This window comes from Nomascus leucogenys, unplaced genomic scaffold, assembly GCF_006542625.1.
Source record: "Nomascus leucogenys isolate Asia unplaced genomic scaffold, Asia_NLE_v1 Super-Scaffold_518, whole genome shotgun sequence".
Taxonomy (NCBI): Eukaryota; Metazoa; Chordata; class Mammalia; order Primates; family Hylobatidae; genus Nomascus; species Nomascus leucogenys.
In genome coordinates this window covers 115,298-135,676 of record NW_022095776.1, presented here as the reverse complement: position 1 = coordinate 135,676, position 20,379 = coordinate 115,298, and the positions used below count along the sequence as shown (strand labels likewise).

The 20,379-nt window shown below is 48.0% G+C and overlaps 1 protein-coding gene and 1 pseudogene across 1 annotated transcript; both read left to right on the top strand.

Annotated features, from left to right (window-relative positions):
• The first annotated feature begins 491 nt into the window (after window positions 1–491).
• Window positions 492–9,865, top strand: LOC100593328 (golgin subfamily A member 2-like). The gene is given in 11 exon segments (XM_030808375.1): window positions 492–559; window positions 3,027–3,409; window positions 5,768–5,859; window positions 6,336–6,414; window positions 6,668–6,750; window positions 6,752–6,883; window positions 6,971–7,078; window positions 7,159–7,260; window positions 7,347–7,474; window positions 7,526–7,769; window positions 9,833–9,865. Coding segments are annotated over 11 exon segments (1,452 nt in total).
• Window positions 9,866–9,869: 4 nt separating this feature from the next.
• Window positions 9,870–20,379, top strand: part of LOC100586709 — a 55,249-nt pseudogene continuing 44,739 nt past the window's right edge.

The following is a 20,379-nucleotide window of genomic DNA, read 5'->3' as shown; positions in this document are numbered from 1 at the left end:
TGCACTGGGTCTCCTGGTACTCCTCAGACTCCCGCCAAGCCTGCGTCTCTGTAGGGCAGTGACCCATCCGGCACGGAACCTTATCCTCGAAGCCCAGTTTGATGCAGGCCAGGCATTTCCGCTTCCTCCCCTGGGCTGGACTTTGCACTAGGGTTTCATCCATTCCTTATTCTGGCCGCTTGTCTTCCCGAGCTTAAATTCCAGCCTCGTATATGTTCCAGCTAGGAAGGGCTTGTCCACGGCGTCGTCCACACTTGTCTCCTGGAAGACACGGGCGGGTGATTCCTCCAGGGCCACCTGCAGGCCCCAGACGCTGGGCCCTGTGAGCTCCGCCCAGCTTAGGCCCCCCAGCACCCACCCACCGGGCCAGCGGCATCTGCAGCCGTCGATGCTTCCGCTGTCATCCCGGCCCTGCAAAGCGGGTGTGCACCCCTCAGCTCTCTGAGCCCGCCAGGAGCCGCCTCCTCCCCTGCCCTGCCCCTGGGGGGACCATGCCCCCAGAACTTTGGGCAGAGGCGAAGGAACCGGGAAATGTTCCTTCCTCCAAATTGACCCTGAGGTCCGCCTGGTCCTCTCCACTCCCTCCCACCCTGCCCACACTGTTCACTGGGCACTGCAGTTTCAGCAAAGTTCCCTGCCCCCTGCCTGTGCCGAGAAGCAGTCCTGTTGCCCACTCTCACCTTTAACCTCTTTTCTGGCCCATTCTCGGTCCCCACTGGGTCTCCAACACGACCCCTCTCCTCCCTACTGTCCCCAGAGCCCCTCTCTGTTTCTCCCGCTCAGCCTCCTCCCTGCTTGCTTCTTCCTCCCCATGTGGAATCTCCCAGCTTCCATGGGGTGCCCTTCATCCTGGGGCCCAGACAAAACAGATAAAATTATTCTAAATGGGAACATGTGAATTACATTGAATTCATGACAGCAGTAATTCATCTGGTCATATTTTAAAGAATTATGAAATAATAATAGCAACTATCAATTTAAAGTGTTAACTAGGGTTAAAAATGCCCACCATTTCACCACCACCACCACCACCAACAGCAACAAAACCTTGTTATAGCTAAGAAACTAGTAAAGTTGCAGGATACAAAATCAACACTGAAAATCAGTTGCAATTTGATTCAGTAACAGCAAAATATTCTGAAAAAGGAATAAACAAAACAATTCCATTTATAGTATTATCAAATAGAATGAAATAATTCATTAAATAGAATGAATTTAACCAAGAATATTAAAGATCTGCATACTGAAAACTATAAAAGGTTGATAAAAGAAATTGAAGAATACAAAATGGGAACTATATCCTGTGTTCATGGATTCTAAAAATTAATATTGTTAAAATATCTGTACTACACATAGTTATCTACACAGTTAAATAAATTTCTTTTTCTATTATTATACTTTAAGTTCTAGGGTCAAATTTCTATCAAAATTTTAATGCCATTAAAATAAATGTAGAGCAAACAATTGTAAAATGAGTAAGGAGCCACAACAGAATCCAAATAGCCAAATACTGAGAAGAACAAACAGGCTGAAAGCCTCAAATGTCCTGATTTCAAACTATAGTACAAAACTATAGTCATCAAAATAGTATGGTACCTACATAAAAACCAATGGAAGAGAATGGAGGAGCCAGAAATAGACTCACACATATACAGTCAACTGTTACCACGGAATTAGAAAAGAAACAGAAAATGACATCAAGAAATGGTGTACAAAAAACTAGATATGTGCTCACAAAAAGTGAGCTCTTTTCTTATATCATCCCAAAAATGAGTTTAAAATAAATTAAAGATTTATACATAAGAACCGAAATCATGAATTTTCTATAAAAAACAGGAAAAAGCTCCTTGACACTGGTCATGGCAATGATGTTTTCGATTCGACATAAAGAACACAAGCAACAAAACAAAAATAAGAAAGTGGAACTATACCAAAGTAAAAAGTTTCTGCACAATAAATAAAACAATCAACAAAATATAGAGATAGTATATTGGATGAGAGAGAATATTTGTAATCCATATGTGGGATAATATGATACTATCCAAATTATATGTCACACTAATCAGTATGAAAAAAAAACCCACAGCAGAACAAAGCAAAAAACAATTTTATTATTGATTGGGCAAAATATCTAAATAGCTATTTTCCATAGACTTAAAAATGGACAGCAGATCTGTAAAAGCATTCTCAACATCACTATTTATCAGAGTAATTAAAATCAAAATCACAATGAGATATTACCTTATCATGGTGTTAAGATAGCTATTATAAAAAATTCAAAAGATAAAAAGTGTTAGAGTGCAAAGAAAAGAGAATATTTGTACATTGTTGCTGAGCATGACCATTGGTGCAGACATTGTTAAAAAAACAGTATGGAGATTCCTTAAAATTTGTAAATTAGAAGTACCATTAATCTCAATTTGGAGTGTGTCGCCAAAGGACATAAAAACAGTATCGCCAAGGGTATCTGCGCTCTTCTGATACAAATAAATGGATAAACTGTGTGAGAGAGGTAATTTCAGCTGTAATAAATTATCTCATTTACAACAATATTGATAAACCTTGAAGACATTATGCTAAGTGAAATAAGTGAAATAGGAGAAAGACAAATACTGCATGCTTTTATTTGTGGAATCCAAGAGAGAGAGAGAGTGAGAAAGAAAAAGAAAGAATAAAAAAGAAAGAGAGAAAAAGAAAGAAAAGAAAGAGAAAGAAAAAGAAAGAAAGAAAGAGAAAGAAAGAAGAAGAAAGAAAGAAAGAAAGAAAGAAAGAAAGAAAGAAAGAAAGAAAGAAAGAAAGAAAAAACAGAGAGTCAAATGTTAGTTACCATGGGCTAGGAAGTGGGGAAAAGTGGGAAGATATACACATCTCAAAGCACTCTATTTTACACCCTAAATGTATACACTTTGCAATGTGTAAATCATAGCTCAATAAATGTGGAAAAAATTTAAGAGTAATCAGCAGGTCCTATCTAGCCACACGTAAACTTTATTTAAAACTCTCTTGGCCACTGTTTCTGGCTCAAGCCAGGAAGGACCCGAGCGCTTCTGGCCCCTTGACTTCTCCTACACTCCTCCTGCTGTTGCTATAGCTGAGGAAGATGTAATAGTTCCCAGGAGTTTTCTGGGAACTCCCTGCCCCGTTGGTCCTGTGTATCCCCCAAGAAAAATACACACCTCTTGCCTGCAGGTGGCATTTTTAACATCAGCTGTAGCCAGTGCAGACGGGGAGAAGGCTCGGCTCCGTGGGCAGCTGAAGGAGCCTGCTTCTGGGCCCATGCCAACAGGTGAGCCAGGTGCCAGCCCAGAAGCAGCCAGAAGCAGCAGCCGCAGCCCCAGGGACTGGGATCGATTCTGTGTGTGGGGAGACCCACTGGACCCTGCTGGCAGCCATGGAGAACCCTCTCTCGGTGCCTGGGAGCTCAAAAGTTAGATCTTCTCCCAATCTTAGTGCTTGGGGCTCTCCTCATCACACCCTTGGGCCCTTTCAGTCACTCAAAAAGAGACAGCCTGATGGGAAGTGGCTGTTCCCATTGGCCTGGCTTTCCTTTGAGACTGGGGATGAGGAAAATGAAACAGCAATTACCATTTCCTGGGTGTCCTGGGTGTTTATGGCAGGCCCTATACTTGGCATTAACATAAAAATAATAAGAAATCTCATTTACGCTTCACAAGTGTAAGTCAAACAATACCACCCTTATTTTACAGATGTGAAAAGAGAGGCCCAAAGAGCTCAAGCAATTTGCCCTACATCATATCCCTAGCAGATGGAGAGGTAGGATTCAAATCCAGAATTCTTAACCAGGACCCAACAGTTCTTCCACAATCTTAACAAGTACCCTCTACTTTCCTTGGGCCCCCTGTCCCCAGGAGCCTGGCCAGCCAAGACTCACATCTCCAGGTGAGTGTCAACCACCAGAAGTGGTTGTCTCAGGGTTACTGCAAAGGTATAAGGGTTCTCCAAAGAAACAGTACTAATAGAGGAGAGAGAGAGAGAGACAGAGAGACAGATAATAAATAGATAGATAATATATAGATAGATAGGTAATAGATAGATAGATGATCAATAGATGATAGATGATAGATGAATGACAGATGATAGATATAGATAGATAAATGATAGATGAATGATGGATACATGATAGATGAATGATCAATATATGATAGATGATAGATAAATAGATGAATGATAGATGATCGATAGATGAATAATAGATGATAGATAGATGATTGATCTGATAGATGATAGATGAATGATTGATATATGATAGATGATAGATAGGTGATAGATGAATGGTAGATGGATGACAGATGAATGATAGATGATAGATGAATGATAGATGACAGATAGATGGATGATCAATATATGATAGATGATAGATGAATGATCGATATATGATAATAGATGATAAATAGATGGATTATAGACAGATGAATGATAGATGAATTATCGATATATGATAGATAGATAACAGATGACAGATAGATAGATGATAGATAGATGAAAGATCGATAGATAGATGAGATGAGATGATTTATGATGGGAATTAACGCATGGGATTATGGAGGCTATTCTGAAATAAAATGGAAGTTTTGTCTTTGTGTCTGTTTGAGTACCTGCTCAGGAACCCTGACCTTAGTTCTAGAAATGCAACAAATTCTAATTTTTGGATTGCTAATTCAGGATTAAAGAGAATCCCGTACATTCCCACTTTATTATCAACCACCTTAAATGTGGAAAAAGGAACCTGTGAAATTATGGTTGAGGTGAGGGGTAAATATGGATAAAAAGAAGGGAGCTTCCCTGTATTCACCAGACTTTTATTTTGTTCCAGGGCTTATGACGGAGCCCAAGAGAGTCAGAGCAGCTTTCTACAAATTCAGCTGTCGCATTCATTTTCTTACACACTAGAGTTGCCACTTAAAAATACTCAAATAAAAAAAAATTGATGTTGACCATCTAACAGGAATACTTGACTCAGGTACTAAGTTACCAATTTGCTTCATTTTTGGAAGACATCTAGCATCTGAGCATTGGACTTTTCCTAGAAGTTCACTTGGTAACCTCAGGTAAGTCCTGGTTCATCCTGGAGAGGATCCGAGGGGAAAGCCTGATGGGACCCACGGCCGCTCTGAGAAGAAAGCGGTGCTGTGGGGTGCGGGAGGAGGAGGAGCTGGGAAGCAGGAGCGTCCGGGACTGGATCTAGCTGGAAAGGGGGTAGACGCTCTCCCAGAATCATTGTAGGGACCCTCTAGGAATGGGACGTTCCGAGAGGGGGTGTGTCTGGAACATTGGCTAGGGGTCCTTAGAGGTGATTTCTGGGAAGGGAAAGTCTGGGGCAGGGCTGTGAGGAGTCAGGAAAGAAACTGTGGAGTCCGTTCCTCACCCACTTCCTGAGCCCTAGGTTCCGAGGCCCCCAGGATTCGCTTCAACATAGGAGGCTCCAGCTAAAAAACAAGTCTGAAAGACACTGATCTTATCCAGTGTCATCTTACAGAGGAGTTACTCTATTAGTACTCTATTAGTACTGTTTCTTTGGAGAACCCTAATACATACACTCTTTTTTCCTGGCTCTTTGAGTATAAGATGATTGGCCAGGATTAAGAATGTAGCCTCCTCGGAGGTAGCAGTGAGCTGAGATAGCGCCACTGCACCCCAGCCTGGGTGAAAGAGGAGACTCTGTCAAAAAAAAAAAAAAAAAAAAAAAGCACTTAAGTAGCATGTGATGTGAAACAGCTGAAATGTTTCAAAATACATTCTCCAACAGAGAAACCAGAGAACCAGCAGCTACAGGCCCAGCTGAGCCTCATGGCTCTCCCTGGGGAAGGTATGGGAGACCACTCAGAGGAAGAGGAGGGAGCCCAGGAGGAAGGGGGGACTGTTAGCAGCATAGGATTGAGGAGTTTAGAACAGCTGGTCACTATGCCGACCAGGTTTCTGAGTTAAGTTCAGCATCAAAACTGTGACCTCCTGGGAGTGGAGAGGCCACCAGGTTGCCTAAGGATGGGTGAACTGGCCCAGGTCAGAAATGAAGCAGGTCAGAACTCCCCTGCCATACGGTAGTGGGACTGAGCCTGGGCAACATAGCGAGACTTTGGTTCTAAAAAAATAATAATAATAAATTACAGCTGCTCATTCCCCTCTGGGGAGGGACTGGCCCAGGTTATACAGTGAGGGTTGAGGCAGAGGTGGGCCCACCCTAATTCCCTTGTTGGGTTGTATGAGGACCCCTCTGGCTATGCACCATAGGAGATAGACTGGATGGGGGCAGGGGGAGAAGGAGGGGAGGGGAGGAGGAGGAGGAGGAGGAGAAGGAGAAGAAGAAGAACAAGAAGAAGGAGGAGAAGGAGGAGGAGGCACCTTGGCCCATGCCGAGCATCCTGCAGGACCTGGAAAGCCAGGAGTCCATGGTGAGCCTGACTCCCCCTGCCCCACCTTTGCCCCCTCCCTCTGTGTCCCTTCCCAGACCCTCTTATGCTTTTGGTTTCCTGCTTTCTTATTTATCTGGACCCTCACCCCTTTCCTGGGGAGCCAGTGTTCAGATACCATTTGACCTGTGACCAACAGGTGCACACTCTGAGGCCCCAAGCGAAGGGCTCCTCTCCACCTCCCTGCCCCATTGGTCCTGTGTATCCCCCAAGAAGAATGCACACCTCTTGCCTGCAAGTGGCATTTTTAACATCAGCTGTAGCCAGTGCAGACGGGGAGCAGGCTCGGCTCCGTGGGCAGCTGAAGGAGCCTGCTTCTGGGCCCATGCCAACAGGTGAGCCAGGTGCCAGCCCAGAAGCAGCCAGAAGCAGCAGCCCCAGCCCCAGGGACTGGGATTGATTCTGTGTGTGGGGAGACCCACCGGGCCCTGCTGGTAGCCATGGAGAAACTGCAGGTGAGTGAGTCTCTCCTGGCATGGGCCAAGAAGGGTGGGAGCGAGGCAGTTCGCTGCCGAGATGTGACCCCATTCTTTTGGCTCCAGAGCTGCTTTATGCAGCTGACGCAGGAAAAGGTGGACCTGAAGGAGCAGGTGGAGGAGCTGGAACATCGCTGCATCCAGCTCTCTGGAGAGACAGACACCATCGGTGAGGCGGAGGCCAGGGCACAGCAGGGGGAGCTGCCCAGCGGGTGAAAGGAACCCAGCATCTGAGCCCTGTCCTCTGGCAGGAGACTACACCACCCTCTCTCAGCCAGGGGGCAGCGCTGAAGGAGCAGCACCCAGAGGAGGAGGAGCACATCCACAGGCTAGCCCAGGACAAGGAGGAGATGAAGGCAGGGCGTGGAGCTTCTCCACCCGGGGGGGTGGCCGTGGGGTGGGTGTGGGTTCAGGCATGGCAGCTGAACACGCTTTCCTCCAGGTGAAGCTGCTGGAGCTGCAGGAGCTGGTGTTGCGGCTTGTGGGCAACAGGAACGAGGGCCATGGCAGATTCCTGGCAGCTGCTCATGAGCCAGCTCCAGGGGCCCCAGCCCCCCAGAGCTCAGGGCTGCCGACAAGCAGGGTGGTGAGTAGTGCCCTCAGGCGGGGTGAGCAGGCAAGAGCAAGGGAGGCTGGCAGTGTGCTCAGAGCCCTCCTCCCTCTCTCCAAACATCTTTGCCAGGTGAGCCTCGCCGGCAGCGTGGAGCCTGCACAAGGAGAGGCCGGGGAGGGTTCTCCCCGCGACAATCCCACTGCACTGCAGATCATGCAGCTGTTTGGTGAGATGCAGAACCCTCAGGAGCGCCCAGGCTTGGGCAGCATCCCCTGCATTCTGTTTTTCTACCAGGCTGACAAGAACCACGAGGTAAAATTACCCTCATCTGAAAGCCAGTTGCCTTCAGCAAAGCCAGGAGAAGGGGGGCTGGAGGCCCCGCCCCCACCATGTCCCTCCCACCCCTTTCCAGTCACCCCTTTACCCTTAGAGTAAATGGATTTAGCCATACTGCTTGACCTGGCATATCCTGTTTCCCTCACTGGGTCCTGGGGTTTGTGCCACTGAATGGGGACCCCAGAATGTCTGAGCTGGGCTGCTGGGGACCTTCCAGGCCTGTTACCTGCATGCTGCCTGGTGACACCTGGGGGATTCCACAGGTGGAATGGCACCCATGGGGGACAGTCTGGCCCTAATGGCCAACAGGCTCAGAAGCCTGATCTCTCGGTGCCTGGGAAGGCAGGGTGCCAGCACCCAAGGGCACTGACTTCGATCCAGCCCAGGTGACTTCAGTCCCATCCCCCTGCCTCCCTCACCTGCCTGTGCCTGGTGGCCTGTTCTGTCCCTCCCTCCAGAGTACAGATGCCCCACAGGCTCCCTCCAGGCTGACCTCATGGCCCTGCTCCTAGTGGCCAGAGCTGGCTTCACAGGATGAGACAGCTAAGCTCCAGGGGCTTTCCAGGAAAAGAGTCCCTTGGAAAGGATACGGACTTTTCACCGCTTCCAACAGCCACGAAACCTCTGAGGCAGGTTTGGATGCCATAGGATTGAAGGGGGCGGCAAGGGGTCCAGAGCTGCAGACAGCTGAGGGCGACCACTGGGGTCTGCTCAGGCAACAGCCTGGAGTAGGTGACCACGTCCAAGGCAAACTGTGACTAAAAGGAAGGGCTGGGTTGGCTGGGAGTAGAGGAGGCCATTCAGGGCTGAGAATCCCCAGGGGATCTCAGAGAGGGCGTGGAAAGGGCCATAATGGGAGGGCAGAGGTGAGGAGGGGATGATGAAGTCACAGTGCTGAGCTGGGGGCTGGGGAGGGAGTAAGTGGAGGTGGAGGGAGTAGCCTGTTTAAACCTGGGGCTCATCCCTATGAACACGAACTTCTGGCAAAAAAATTTTTTTTAAAAGAAAAACTTAATAAACTTAGGGGTCAGTAGGCCCTTGATAGGGGAGAAACAAGCCTTTAGAGTGAGCGAAACCCAGGACTGAGGGTATGAGGTCTGTGCTGAATCTCCTGGATTCAGGATTATATTCCCTGAGGGTCCGGCCGGAAGGCTGGAACAGACTTGGGCACCTGGAAAGCTGACATGGGAAACAGGTAGCAGGTGAGACAAAGTGGGTCCCTGATGCCAGGAGGAGAAGTGAGTGCTGGGCCTTGAGGCCTTGGGTCCATCCTAGGAAGTGCTGGAGGCTCACACAGGAGCCCTGCCTGGCTGGGGTTTCTGGGAGCCAGAGGAGGGAAGTTAGGTCTGGAGGGAGCAGAGTGAGAAGTGCAGGTACTAGCAGCCTAGAGACTTGGAGGGAGCCAGCAGTCTCGACTTTTAGCCAGGAAGGGACTTAGGAAATGGGTCGTTCCCTGGTGGGTTGTGGTTTGGAGAAGTCTAGAGGCTCTGGGGATGGTCGCTGACCTCCCTGGGGGATGGGAGGATGATCTCTTCACAGAAATTCATCAGCAGCCCTGAGGTCAGCGATCCCGATCCCATGACCTGACAGGTGCCTCCTGCAGCCCCTCCACAGCCACTTGCCAGGTCGTGACCCTGCAAGCACGTGTGTAAATGTGCACACATACGTTCCTGCTTTCCTCAGGCAGCACCTTGCAGGGTTCTGAGCTCTTTATTCCCACTCCTCCGTTTTGCTCGCTTTCCTGCCATAATTTCTGTGCCCGTGAAGCCTGCTCTTCTTCAGGAGATAGGAGGAACACGAGCTAATAGGGATGTGCTGGGCCCAGGCTGCAGGATCAGCCATGCTGCAGTCCTGCTGGTAGCCATGGGGAGTGGGGCTGACAGAGGGTCTCAATGGGAGGTGGAAGCACCTCCTCAGTGGTGCTGTCAGTGGACACGTGGAGGGTGATGGTTCAGAGGTCCTCTCTGTCCTTCCTTCTCCTGGCCTCCTGGAGGGCAAAGAATGAGCCTAACCCCTCACTGGAATCCCTGTTTCTCCAGAGGGTGTGGCATGTTTGTGGAAGGAATAAATGAAGGAATGGCTGAGAGTCCTGCAGTAGGATGCCATGGGCGGGGGCATAGGTGGGTTCCAGTAGGAAAACGGCCAGCTGTGTCCTGGTATCCAGGTCTGCATGGCTTGTCAGAGCTGATGGTTATTTCAGGCCTAATCTGGACAGACCCAGGGCTTAGGGCCTCCTTCCTTTGATCAGCTCTCATGCACACGCTTTCCTTTCCCCAGTTCCTCTTGACTAGTGCCCTTGTGTCGTGGGCAGCCTCCTGAGTGAAGGTGAGGAATCTCCCTCCCCCGAACTCATCCACATCTACCAGGAATTTGACTTCTAGGTGTTCTCCTTCCAGGCACCCAGCCATGTGGTGACAGCCACCTTCCCCTACACCACCATGCTGTCCACTGGGCGGCTGCCCGCCATGTCCATTCTGCCTTGGACACCTACATCAAGGTGAGGCACAGGCCTGGAGTGTGTGTGTTGGGGACAGCCAGGTCCCTTGGGTGGAGCTGAGTAGGACTGCCCAGAGTGGGAGGAAGAGGTAAATCACCTCTTGGGGAGAGCAGCACTCTGGGGCCCTCATGGAACAGGTACCTGTGGAGCCAGGAAGATGGGCAGAGGTTGTTGGCGTCTCTTTCAGATGCCCAAGACCTTGTGGGAGCCAGAGCATCTCCCAAGAGCATGGAGAGCTCGTTCATGAGCCTGGTCTGGTTGGTTTGGCTCTGGCTTTGACCAAAGACATCCTTAGTGCTAATCCCACACTCCTGGCTCAGATGGAAGGACAGTCCACTTTTCTCTCCCACTGCTAGAGGCCTGCAAAGCAAGGACCTGAGGCTCCCCGTGGCTGGGCAGGCCCCAGGTAATCACGAGTTGCCCTTGGCCCTGCCTCTGCTATGCACCTGCTCCCTGAGCCCGGGGCTGGGGCAGCAATGGCAGGCCCTTCTCCTTTACTTCCTAACCTGGTCACTGGCCATGCTGGCAGCACAACCTTCCTGGAGGAAGGAGAGCCAGCCACCAGGCTGTCTGACAGAGGTCTGTGTGTCTACAGAGATTTTTTTAAAACTTGCCCTTTTACGCATCCCTCCTCTCTAAACGTTTTGTAAACCTGGAAACCAGGGAAATGACCCATTTGGGCTTGGAAGTGACTGTTGATTCATTCATTTAACTTGTTTATTTTCTGTGTGCCAGGTGCCATAGTGGGCATAATGTGAATGAAACTTTGGTGCATGAAACAGGCATTTACAGTGAGGTGGTGAAGATAGGTAATCAATGTCAGACAAAAATGGGACATGTGCTAGAGAAGGAGAGGGTGAGAAAAGTCAGGGAACCAACTTGAACAGATTGGTCAGGGACAACCTCTTGGGGAGATCACCTCAAGGCAGAGTCCTAGAGGAGACTTTGGAGAGAGGAGGTAAGAACATTCTAGGCAGAGCTTTGGTCTAAATGCAGCAAGAAATCACTGCAGTGTTCCAACCAGGAAAATAAGAGAGTTGGAGCCATGTGTTTACAAGGTGGGCTGTCCCATTCCCAGGCAGGAAGGGGCTGGACCACAGAACTGGGGCGAGGTAGAGGTGCTTAGGAGGCTGTCATGAATCCTTGTGTGAGTGGCGGTGGCTTGGGCAGGCCCAGTGGCTGTAGAGATGCAGACAGGCACTTTTGGAATAGAACTCATGGACTTCGGGTGGATTGGCTGTTGTGGGGACAGGCAGTGAGGGAGTCACAGTGGGCTCTGCTTCTGTCTGGCCTGGGCATGTGGGCAAGCATGTAGTGATGCTTTTCACTGATGTGTGGGGAACTGAGGGAGGCCCTGGTTTTGGGGGGAAGCCAGGTTCTTGGGCTATGTCAGGGGAGCTGCCTGAGATACATCCAAGTTAGGCGTGTGGAGTGGGCAATGGTACGTGTGGTCTGGAGTTCAGAAAGGACTGGGCTGGTGGATATGTTTGGGGACATCAGCCTGCTGGCGGTATTTGACCAGGGAGGCTGCCCTGTGCCCCCTGCCTCTGTGGGGCCAGGTAGGCCATGGACAGCCTGGGGCAGCAAGGGCTGGGCAGAGGGTGTGGTCAGTGTGGCTGGGGCAGGGAACAGGACAGGAGAGTCTGTGAGAGTGGGAGCTTGGCACACTTGGAGGATCCTTGCAACTTCGTTCACCAGAGCACGTTGGGAAAAGGGACAGGGCGGTGGGGATGGAAATGGAAGCTCAGACGGCTCCTGGATTCTTCGGTCAAGGCTGAGGAGTGAATCCATGAGGCCCTGGGTCACCAGCTGTGGCCTTGGTGGTCAAGGACAGGATTGAAGCATTGGGAGTGAGCAGACCTGGAAAGGGGAGGGCTGTCACGCGGGGAGGGCAGGGCGCGGGGAGGATAGAGGGAGTTTCCTTGATGAGCTGGAGAGTGGTGGCAGGAATGGGTGCTGAGCAGGAAGTGCTTGGCCGGCTGCAGTTGGACTGGAGGTGGGGGGCGTGTCACTGGCGGTGATGGCAGGAAGGAAGGTATCAGTGCCCGAGGCCTGCTTAGCATGCCACCTCTGGGGAGCCCTCCCCATTTCACTCCAGGAAGGCGTCTCCCTTCCCATCTGTGCCATCCTCAACCTTAAGGGCCCATCTGGAGAGACAACTCCCTGGAGGAGACTTCTTGGGTTCCAGGCCTTTGAACAGGGCATGTGTCCTGTGGTGTGGTGGCGAGCGACTCAGCCACCAGAGGCTTTTCCTGGCTTCAGGGTTTTCCTTTGTTTGTTTGTTTTTTGTTTTTGTTGTTTTTTGAGACTGAGTCTTGCTCTGTCACCAGGCTGGAGTGCAGTGGCGCGATCTTGGCTCACTGCAACCTCCACCTCCCAGGTTCAAGTGATTCTCCTGCCTCACCCTCCCGAGTAGCTGGAACTACGGGAGTGTGCCACCACGCCCAGCTAATTTTTTTGTATTTTTTTTAGTAGAGACTGGGTTTCACCATGTTGGCCAGGATGGTCTCGATCTCTTGACCTCGTGATCCACCCGCCTCAGCCTCCCGAAGTGCTGGGATTACAGGTGTGAGCCACCTTGCCCAGCCCAGGGGTTCATTTTTAGACACCTTTGTCCAGATTTCCCAGCCCCTGACAGCTTCACAAGTTGCCTGGTTTTGACGTTACCTGTTTGATGAAAGCCCTTCCTCTTTTCTCCCCTTCCCGTGGTAGCCCGTCAGCTCTGCTCTGGACTCAACTCTCCTGCAGTGGGGGTTGGGACACGGAAGCCAGGGATTTGTGGGAGAGCAAGGGGCTTCTCCCAGAGACATCTGTGAGGCATGCTTATGTGGGCGTGGTCACCAGTAGAGGGAGCGAGGCCGGGCTGCCCACTGAGGAGGCATGGCCCAGAGTCCTGCGCTTGTTTTGGCGGTAGAATTGGGGTGTTTCCTCTGTCCCTGTATGTTGCCTGACCTTGCATCTTGGGGAACAAAGCCAGGGGAGAGATGAGGAAGGGGCTAGCTCTTTGTGCTGGCCACAGCCTGCCAGTGGACAGAGGCAGCTGTGTGCCTCTCTCAGCCCAGGAGAGAGCCAGGAGAAAGTATAAGGCTCCCTCCCATCCCTGCTGCCATCTCCACCACCCTGGGGACAGAGAGGAGATTACCAATGAGACCCGGTGCTTCCGACTGTCCCAGCTCCCACAGCTAGCTGCCTTTAACTGTGTGTGTGTGCCCATGCGTACACTCTTCCTCTTCTCTCTGGATCTGGGACTGCTGTGAAGGTTCTTCAAATGGAATGACAGCAGCCATCAGCTTTCTCTTTCAGGAGGGGTGAGGGAGGACAGGAGCCCTGCTGCCACGAGTTCTCGGGGGAGGACTGGGCAGGCTCACCTGCCTTCTCAGAGGCTGGCTGAGGGCCAGGGTGAAGGGAGCTTAGCTCTGGGTTTGGGAGGTGGAGCGCAGCTGCTCTCCTGGTAGTTGTAAATGTGCCTGAGCCTGGGACAGGATTGGTCTCATGGGACAGAGGGACCCAGGGGTCACTGCGAGAGGCCCAAGGAGAAGGATTTGTCAGGACTCTTGGCATTCTGGAAGGGATGGCTGACTGCAGCTTTTGTGGCTTGATTGGCAGCCTCTGGCTCTCTGGCCAGCCTTCCCCAGCTTGGCAGCCTGGAAACTGCTATAGGGACTGGAACTGTGCTTTTCTCTATAGAAACTGCTAAGGGCCCCCAAGCTGAACACTCAGTCCCCAGGAACCCGTGGGTACTGTGTGACCATCACTCCATATGGAAGTGCCTCAGCTTTGTCAGGCTGCTCCATTGGAGTCCAAGGAGGTGTCCTCTAGGACAGGAGGAAACCCCTCCTTAAGTCCCAGGAAAGGGTGTCTTCTGGCAGCTGCAGCACGGACAGAGCTTGCTTGAAATTGCAAACCTGCAGGGGAGAGTTGGGGCTCAGATGGGAGCCCAGGTGTTCGAGACCAGCCTGGGCAATGTAAGTGAGACCCCGCCTCTAAAAAAACAAACAAAAAAAATTAGCTGTACACCTGTAGTCCCAGATACTCAGGAGGCTGAGGTGGGAGGATTGTTTGAGCCTGGGAGGTCGAGGCAGCAGTGAGCTATGATCACGCCACTGTACTCTAGCCTGAGTGACAGAGTGAGACCCTGTCTCAAGAATAAAATAAATGAAGGGGCTCAGTGGCTCACACCTGTAATCCTAGCACTTTGGAAGGCCGAGGTAGGTGGATCACTCTACCTCAGGAGTTTGACACCAGCCTGGGCAACATGGTGAAACCCCGTCTCTACAGAAAAAAATACAAAAATGTTAGCTGGGTGTGGGGGCATACACCTGGGGTCTCAGCTACTTGGGAGGCTGAGGCAGGAGAATTTCTTGCCCAGCAGGCAGAGGTCGCAGTGAGCCGAGATCATGCCATTGCACTCCAGCCTGGGGAAGAGGAGTGAAACCCCGTCTCAAAAAAATAAAATAAAAGTTAAAACATTTTTTAAAAATGAAGGAAGGAAGCGAAAGTAAGGCAGTAAATAAGTCAGGCAGGGCCCCCAGACTGTGGTTCTCAGATGTTCTGGCTGTGCTGAGTGCCCTGTGGCTGTCAGCCTGTTGGGGGGTGGGGGTGGGGGGCGCTGCACTCAGACCCTTCCTTGCTTCACCTGGAGTAGTTCTGCCTGTGGGTTTTACAAACCGGGTGCCTTGAGCATTTGTATGGAAGGACGCTTCAGGGGCTCCACTGATTTGCAAACCTCTGTCCTGAGAGAGGGGCAACACGGGGCAAAGGCCACCTCTGGTCCCACCAGCTGAGTGTGTGTTCCCGATCCTGAGGATGCTGCGATACCTGCAGTGTGAGGGGGGCTGGAGGAAGCAGGGCCCGGCCCTTGGGCAGGTTGGGCAGGGGCTCCCAGGAGAGGCCGTTGTTTTGAGGGGAGCATGACTGATTGAAGGGGGACCTGGAGGGACCCTGGGGAGCTGTAGTTTGGAGATGTCCTGGGGTGGTGGTGACTGGACTCCTGAGTGGCAGATGATGGTGTGGCAGTACCAAGGGGCAGCCAGCTGGGAACTAAGGCCTGTGGGCCCTAGCAGGGTGCCTGTGGAAGTGGGCAGCCTGTTGAGCTGTGGGCTGGAGGATGCTCGAGGCAGCCTGGTCACAGCCTGTGCTCTGGCCAGTGGGTGCAGAACCCCGTGTGTGCTTCCTCTTAGCCTATCTCAGGGACCCTAAGCGAGATCTTGGTTGGTCTGAGTCCACGCCAGGGCCACAATACCAGTGGGCCATGGCAGGGTACAGGCAGGTGAGGGAGCCCGACAGGAATGTGAAATCTTCGGTCATTTCCCTCTTCCTGCCTGTCACCTTTGCCGAGCTAATGTGGGAGCTTCCAGACTTTAATCTTAACAAGGGAGGCCCTCTTGGCATCTCAGCTCAGTCACTCATTCAGTCACAGTTTACTGAGGTCTCTTGTATGTGTCATTGTTCTGTGCACGGTGGGACCAGCAAGGACGCATCACAGAGTCCTCATCCAAGCCAGCATCACCATCGTTTTACTGTGGGAGACTGAGGCCTAAAGAAGGAAGGTGCCCCGAGGTCAAGGGATGGAGCAGTGGCTGAGGCCAGACTGGATCCCCTAGGCTGAGGATCCTTCTGATGGCTACCTGCCTTTATTTTATTTTATTTTATTTTTTATTTTTTTGAGTCTCGCTCTGTCACCAGGCTGGAGTGCAGTGGCGCGATCTCGGCTCACTGCAACCTCTGCCTCCTGGGTTCAAGTGATTCTTCTGCCTCAGCTTCCTGAGTAGCTGGGACTACAGGCATGCACCACCACACCCGGCTAATTTTTATATTTTCAGTAGAGACGGGGTTTCACTGTATTGGCCGGGCTGGTCTTGAACTCCTAACCTTGTGATCCACCCGCCTCAGCCTCCCAAAGTTCTTGGATTACAGGCTTGAGCCACTGCGCCTGGCCGGCTACCTGCCTTATGCCACTCTGTCATGTACATAAGTGGGGCTGGATCCAAGAGGCTGAGGATTTGTCACCAATTTGGGATACGCTCAGGATGGTGCGCCGGGTGGGCCTGGGATGGCCGCACTGTGGCCCAACACCCCCTTGATCTTCTTTCTCCAACCCTGGTAGTCAGCGTTGGGGGCTGAGGCTTCAGGTCTAGGAGACTGCTGGGCCAGAGGCAGAGCACAGGGAGAGCCTGTGTGCCCACCTGCCCAGCAGGCACTCCTTGCTTACATGTCCTCCTCTATATTTCATATTTTTAAAACATCTCTTCAGGTGATTTTCTTTCTCATTTTAATTATTTGAAATTATGTTGATAGATTGCACTACAATCATTTTTAAGTTTATGGCAATTGAATTTTGCTTATTTTTCTATCATTTATTTTCTCTCATCACCTTTATTTGGAGTCTAGCATATGTGTAGTCCTATGCATGATATTCTATTTATTTTTTTCCATTTTTACTTGCACTGGTAGTATTCTCAATTCCAAGGCAATATGAGCACTAACACATAAGGATTCTATAATTTCCCCAGAAATAACTCTTCTCCTTAGAAGTCAACTGACTTCTTTGCTCCTGAGGCATCTGATCCAGTTGGGCAGTGGCTCCTGCAGGGAAGTGTGGGTCCTAGCTCTGTGGTGGCCCCTCTCTTCAGGTGTCTAAGACACCAACTGGTATCTAAGACACCAATACCAGACAGACAACAGCCCCTCTTCAGAGGCCTTGGTTTCAGTTCTGCAAGGCCCGTTTTCCAAGCTTCTGAGTTTTACTAACCTCCTCTTGTTTCCTCAGATTTAGGGAGTGGTATGTGTCTCCTGCAGTTTCTACTTCCATAGTACCTTACAATCCTTTCTGTCAAATCCCCTCTGTTAATATAACTGGCCGACTTCAATTTTCTGAGTGGTACATGCACTATTGATATCAACATGAATGCACTCTTTCTTCTTTCCTTATCTCTAAGTCACATTCAAATGAAAAGTAGAAATGAACACATCATCCAACTGCCATGGGCGACCAGCTTTGTATCTAGAACATTTAAGTCACCCCAGGTATCTTCCAGAATTTTTTTTATTCTAAAATTTATTCTTAAGTATGTCAACAAAAAAGAGAAGGATCACTACGATCAGTAGATTTTGCAAATTTTTTAAAGCGGTTTCTATTCTTTCTCTTGTCTCAGTGTTGTTGTCACCAAACTCATTACATTGCCTTTTACTCTATGGCTCCCTTGAAATAGTTTTCTTCTGAATTCCCTGCACTATTTCTTTATTACTGTCAAGGACAACTTGTTATTCTTAAGATGCTACAAGGAAAAGTTATGTTTCCTTAATTTTTACACCAATTTGTCAAGCAGTGATAGCAGTATGCACTCTTATAATATATGACTGGAGATCAGCTCGGGAGGAAGTCTAATATGAGACAATCTGCAGGTTATTTGAACCATTCATAAAGTGTGCAGATTTTCTAAGCTTCTCTGGAAGATCGATATTTTAAAATGTTTTCTCACTACTCACACTTATAAAGCTGTCTTTATGTGCGCCACAATCAATATTTGTCCACAGTATGACCGTAAAAATAACCCTAGACTAGGGCAATAGTTCCCAAATATTTTTGTTTCAGGAACACTTTATACTCCTAAAAATTATGGAGGATCCCAAAAGTGTTTGTCTATGTGGGTTATATCTATACATATTTATTGAGTTGGAAGTCAAACTTTAGAATTTAAACAATATTTTAGTTTATTTAAAACTAACACATATCGTAAATTACACACTTTTATGAAAACTGTGTGTTATTTCTGCTTCTTGCAGATCTCTTTAACATCTGGCTTTAATAGGAGACAGCTGATTCCCTTACAGCTGCTCTGCATCCAATCTTTTGTAACATGTTGTTTTGGTTGAAGGAAATGAAGACTCCAGCCTCACATTTATATCTAATTTGAAAACAGAAGAATCTTTTAGTAACATTTTCAGGTAGTTGTGAGTAGTCTCTTTTGATATTATACAAAAATTCAAGTGATCATTTCTTAAAGTTCAGTTGCGATGTGAGATCTGAAAGCTTATTAATGAACTTTATCTACTCTGTATATTACAATCTGCTGGTGTCTTGTACTTTTACCCCTCCTTGGTTTTGTAACATGATATATTATCCATTTGGAAACTCTTGATTTGTCGAGTTAAATGCAGTCCTCCTGAATGTTGGCATATTTTATTATATGTTATTAAAAACAGCTTTCATTAAAATAGCCACTGAGCTCATTTAAAAAGTCCTTAAGTATTGAGAAGTAATCAGACTCACAGTGGCAAATAGCAGTTTGCCAAAATTCTAATTTTTGCTTGAAAACTTGCATTTTATTATTGGCAATAAGCCTGTCAATTGTTTTCCTTGAAGTAATTGGCTTTTTTCATTTTGAAGACATTATCAGCCAAATGGACAAATCTGCACAATGATAGTTTATCTGCATTCTTTGAAGTAAAAATCGTGTTCCTGAAAGAAAGCCCTGCTTCTGTTTGCAACTCAAAATATTGCACATGTCCTATTACTTGAGAAAACCATTGTACTTTGTTATACAACAGAAATGCTTTATGTGTGCCACATTACATCACATAGAATATTTAAAAGATGTAGACTAATGGACCAAGATTTAATAAAATTGATAATTTTTACTGTTTCATGAAGGAAATTCTAAATTGAACCCTTTCTTTTTTTTTTTTTTAGACCGGGAGTGTATAGAGAAGTTGTTGGGTGCCATGGCCTTATGTAGGGCTAAGGCACAAGTAGCTTTGCTCACCTTTGCTTTTGCACCAACAGTGCAAATGTGAACACAGTGAAAGAAGTAAATAACACTTTAGTATAATAATAAAAACGCTGTTGATCTTTCTAACTCCTGAAAAGTTCTCTAGGACCTCTATGGGTCCACAGAATACATTTTAAGGACTGCTGCCCTAGAGCAATATTTTGATTTCACTCACAATTCAGAAATCTTAGAGGTAAAATACTAATTCATATCGGTTGGTTTTAAAAGCACACACTTTTTTTTTCTATTTTCAATAATTAGTTTAACCAATATGATTTTTTTTATTTTTAGTAAGAGTGTTATTTAATACCATATCTCATGGCTCAAATGGTAGTAAATGACCAAAACAGCAAAGGAGAAAGTAGCAAATGTACGTTTGGTCTCATCATAAGGAAAGAATAGTGCTAGAAAAATAAATGGTCTTTTTCTATATCATCTGTTGTAAGGACACTTTGCATGGAAAATTGGAAAGACTTTTTCTTTTATATATATTTATTCTCACCATGTTTGCCATTTTACCATTTAGCTACTCCACTTGTAAATTTTTATTACTAAAATTGTCTAATCTCATTAAAATGAGTTTATACCAGTAAATGGTGGTGCTTTTGAGTCTAAACAAAAATATACAAATTTCACTTCATCATATTTATGGTAGGTGGCTCACTCGAGCAATATTTTCCCATTCTGACATGTGCTGTCAGGATCTATGGACTTTCTCAAGAAAGAAAGAAATTCTCTTTGCAAAATAGAGTAAAAACTCAGCTTCTCTTCTGAATTTGTAAATTATCCTTTCCTGACACAGACATGAACTGCTGCTATCTTAAATCTTGCACTCCCAAAGGGAAGTGCGCCTTCCCACTGTCTTTTCTTTCTTTATTCTCACCCCTCCGCATATAAATCTAGTCTGCTCATGCTTTCCAGACTGTCTACACTTTTTACAGAATAGCAACAATGGATGAGACTACTGAAAAGATGTACCATGTTGGTATAGTAGCTATTATTTCAACAATGCCAAGGAATAGCACAGCAAAGGAGATGCAATCTTCCTAGAATTAGTTTTACTTTAAATGAGAACAATATTAGTAAATCTGATAAATTAACAAAAATAAAACCCTCTGGTTACTTCAGATAAAGTGCAAAGAAAACAAGCTCTTTCAATTTCCTCATTTCAAGTGAAGTTCACAGGGGAATCATTTGACTTTACAACTTCATGATATGTTTAGATGCATTTTTAGTACTTTGTGTATTTTTCATTGTAACATTTTAAATGACTGTTAAGGAGTTAGAGTGACCATCCACAGCACACATGGAAAAATGC